The 4,273-nt window shown below is 37.4% G+C and overlaps 1 protein-coding gene across 1 annotated transcript; it reads right to left on the reverse strand.

The window, feature by feature from the left end:
• Positions 1-2,142: 2,142 nt before the first annotated feature.
• Positions 2,143-3,270, reverse strand: LOC107478156 (uncharacterized). The gene is made up of 2 exons (XM_016098305.1): positions 2,677-3,270; positions 2,143-2,211 (listed from the first exon to the last, which is right to left on the reverse strand). The coding sequence occupies exons 1-2, from the start codon at positions 3,268-3,270 to the stop codon at positions 2,143-2,145; spliced, it is 663 nt and encodes a 220-aa protein (XP_015953791.1).
• Between the last annotated feature and the right edge of the window lie 1,003 nt (positions 3,271-4,273).

The following is a 4,273-nucleotide window of genomic DNA, read 5'->3' on the forward strand; positions in this document are numbered from 1 at the left end:
AACTTAAAAGATTGTGTTTTGTTTTAAAAATAATGAAAAGAAAATAAATAAAAGAAAAATAAACTGAAGATAAAAAATCCACGAAGCTGTCTTTGGACTCTAAAATGCGCTACTGGTGCTAAATGCCAGCCTTGGCGTTTAGCGTCGTTGAGGCAGAGAGAATTGTGTGAGTTGCTATCTTCCTGGCATTTTAGCGCTACTAGCGTGTGGTTCTGGGTGCGATTTACGAGGCACCTGGCGCTAAACACCGAGTCGTGGCGTTTGGTAGCAGCTTCACAGAGAGCTTGCATACTTTACGAGGCTTGTGGTGCTAAACGCCAGTGTCGCTGGAACCACATCAATTGGATCTCTATAACTCAAGTTATGCTCGTTGGCGTACGAGGAGGTCAGGATTGACAACATCCACTTTCTTCCTTTTTCTTCTGCACGAACTCTGTCAAACTCGCCCGAATCTTTTCTGAAATTAATAAAACCACAATGCGCATCAAAGTAGCATCCAAACATGTCTCAAACACTAAAAAATCTCATAAAACTTAATAAATCTATATCTAAATTACTAAGAAAATATAGAAAAGATGTTCACACATCACAATAACAAACTTGAATTGTTGCTTGTTCTCAAGCAACTGAAAACAATATGAACCTGAGAAGTGAAGTTGCCTAAGAGTTGAGTTTTAATTAAGCTCCTGTCTATTCTCTGAGTGGGGTTAATGACACTGTGATTCTAAACAATTTCGGTATCTCACTATCCTTTGAAGCTCAGAAATGTTAATGTCTTTTGGAACTAGAATTCGAATAATATTATGAATTCTCTTCTTTTTATCCTCTGATTAATCCTTGAACACAACATTTTCTTTTTCTTTTTTTTGGTGCTTTGCACCTTGAGCCTAGCCGTGACTCTAAATAATTTGTCTCAAGCTTCATTTGACATAAAAACATCACATGCACTTAAATGGAAAACTCTTTGAGTTCTGATTTTTCTTTTGAATTTGTCTAGTCAGTGATGCTCAGAGCCTTTGGCATACTCTTTATTTGTACTTGGCTTTGACTCTATGTGTTCCGTCACAATAATTCCTTGACACATTCACACCACAAGCATATGGCTAGAAAAATAACTCTTTTGAGCTTTTTGATCATATTTAACCTTCATAGTCATTGATACTCAGAGTTTTGGGCCTTGTTTTTTTATTTTTTATTTTTTTTACTGTTTCTTTTACTTCAAGGATTAATTTCTTGTTTAATTTAGAGAATTCATAATACTTCTCTAAATTTATGTATCTCATGAATTAACAATCTTAACTCCAAGATCAAATATACACTATTCTCTTCATGCATTTAAAATCACAAATAAATAACACTACATCAAAATAAATAAGAGAATTCAGAATATAAACTTAATTTGCCATGCAATACAATCACCTTTTTTTTCAGATTCAAGCTTAGAGAGCGATACATGAGAAAACTTTTTCAAACTAAAATTAAAACACTAAAATAATGAACTAAAACTAAAAAAATAAAAAATGCTAATAATCATACAAAGGACTGAAAACAAATAATAGAAAACAGGAAATAATAAAATAAGAGCAAAAATAGGAAAATAGCATAAAAAATTCAACCACCTTAGTCATCGTGGTGGTCGTCTCCTCCGTGAAAATAATTCACCTCCCTTTGTTGCCATTGATAATAAGATAAATAGAGAGCTCGCTCGACAACACCAAACTTAAAAGCTTGCTTGTCCCCAAGCAAAGAAAAACTAAAAAAGGGGAGGGACATAAAAAGTGCACGGATGAATAAAAACAAAAATAATGCAAAGAAAGATAGGAGTGATATAAGGGAAATAGTTTTTTTTTTACGCTTGTGTGTACGCACACAAGTCCATGCGTATTCATACTGGGTTAAAAGAGGAGGGTTGTGCGCACGCACAGCATTGTGCGCGCACACCCGTCAGAGATGTTGGAGATGTTGGTCCTCCTCCTAGTGCTAAACGCCATGTTGCCGCGTTTAGCGCCACCACCGCATTAATTGCTCATCAAAATATGTGCACCACGACAATAAATGCCAAGTCGGGACATTTAGCGCCAGCCTCCTAGTGACATTCCTCAAAATGCATGTCTCCTGGCGCTAAACGCCAAGTTGCAGCATTTAGCGCCGAGACACCTGAACTGAACATCCTCCAGAGTGTGCTGAATTCCCTTCTAATTGCACCTGTTCCTGTTTTAAACACTTTGCATGACCAAAACACACGTAAAAGAAGGAAAATTATACAGAACCAAAATAAAATAAAATAAAATAAAATGCGTATAAAATCTAAGGATACTAAATATTGGGTTGTCTCCCAACAAGAGCTTTTTTAACATCACTAGCTTGACGGTTGATTTCTTGTTATGGTGGGGTTAATCATAGTGCTTCAACTCCTCCCTCTCACTGTGAATTTTCTTCCTGTGTCCCTATGAAGTAGCTCAATATGCTCAAGAGAGAGGATTCTATTTACTGTATGAGGTAATACTGGATTTTGAGTAAACACCACCTTTAATCCTGGTGAGAAACCTTCAGTGGGGATCTTTTTGTTTCTCCATTTCCTGGGCACTTTCTTCTTGGGAGCCTCTCCCTTTCTTGACACTGCACTCCCAACACCAAACTTAGATTTGATGTTAGGAAAATTTTGTTGATTGTCACCAAAGAAGGCTTGAGCTGCAAACTCTGTTTTACATCATTAGGGGGTTTTTGGAACTCAGTCTTCATACAATTGACTTCTTCACCTGAGTGATGTATGAGTTTAAAAACCCTGAAGATTAAATGCTCTTCATGCATCATCAGCATTACTTCACCTTCTTCCACATCAATCATAGCTCTTCCAGTGGCTAGGAATGACCTTTCTAGGATTATAAAAGCATTTTCATCCTCCCCCATGTCAAGAATTACAAAGTCTACTGGAAGGAAGAACATACCCACTTTGACCAAGATATTCTCCACTATTCCATGTGCATGCTTCAAGGATTTATCTGCCATTTGTAATGCTATCCTTGTTGGTTGTTCTTCTTTGATTTGCAACTTCTTTATCATAGACAAGGGCATTAAATTGATACTTGCGCCTAGATCACACAAGGCTTTCTCAAAGGCAGTTCTCCCAATGTTGCATGAAATTTGAAAGCTCTCTAGATCAAGCATCTTCCTTGGCAAATTACTCTGAATTATGGCACTACATTCTTTGGTCAGGAACACTATCTTATCTCCCTTTAAAGTTCTCCTCTTAGATAGCAACTCCTTCATGAACTTAACATAGAGAGGCATTTGCTCCAAAACCTCAGCAAAAGGAATATTGATTTGTAACTTTCTGAAGACTTTCAAGAACTTTGAAAACTGCTTGTCCTCGGTCTCCTTTTGAAGCCTCTAAGGATATGGCATCTTTGACTTGTACTCAGGTGCTTTAGACTTCACTGGATATTGCTTAAGATTAACCGGAAAGGGATTATCAGGGTGCCTCTCAGGGGTGTCCTTCTCCTTGGCTTGTGCCTTCTCTGTAGCTTCTTTTTCAACCGATTTCTTAATAACTTGTGCTTCCTTACCTACCACTGGTCCACTTACCAAGGTGATAACCTTGCACTCCTCTCTTGGATTTGGAATTGTGTTACTAGGAAAGGTATTTGTGGACCTCTGATCAATCTTAGTAATTTTTGTGACGAGTTGACCCATCTAAACTTCCAAGTTTCTAATTGCAGTTCTGGTTTCCTGTATGAAACTAAGAGTACTCTTGGAGAGCTCTACAATTATAGATTCCAAGTCAGAAGATTTTTTAGAATGAGAAGGTGCATTGTTATTGTTGAAATCACTCTTATTGAAATTATTCTGATGGTCCTGATTATTATTGAAGCTCTGGCGCCTCTGTGGGTGATTTCTCCATCTAAAATTTGGGTGATTTCTCCATTCCGGATTGTAAGTATTGGACACAATTAACCTGTTCAGAGGGAACTTGACCATAATTTTAAGGCTCACCTTAAGAGAAACCACCACTCATGTCATAGGAAGCATCTTGGGTATTAATAGCTGAAACTTGTAGTCCACCCAAGTGTTGAGTAATGACATTTATCTGTTGCGACAGAGTCTTGTTCTGAGAGAGAATTGTGTTCAAAGCATCCAATTTCTTGACTCCTTTCCTCACAGAGGTCCTCTCAGAAGAATACAGATATTAGTTGTTTGCAACCATCTCAATTAAATCTAGAGCCTCCTCATGGGTCTTTTTCATGTGAAGAGATCTGTATGTAGAATTATCCAA

Source organism: Arachis duranensis, chromosome 3 (genome assembly GCF_000817695.3).
Source record: "Arachis duranensis cultivar V14167 chromosome 3, aradu.V14167.gnm2.J7QH, whole genome shotgun sequence".
Lineage (NCBI taxonomy): Eukaryota > Viridiplantae > Streptophyta > Magnoliopsida > Fabales > Fabaceae > Arachis > Arachis duranensis.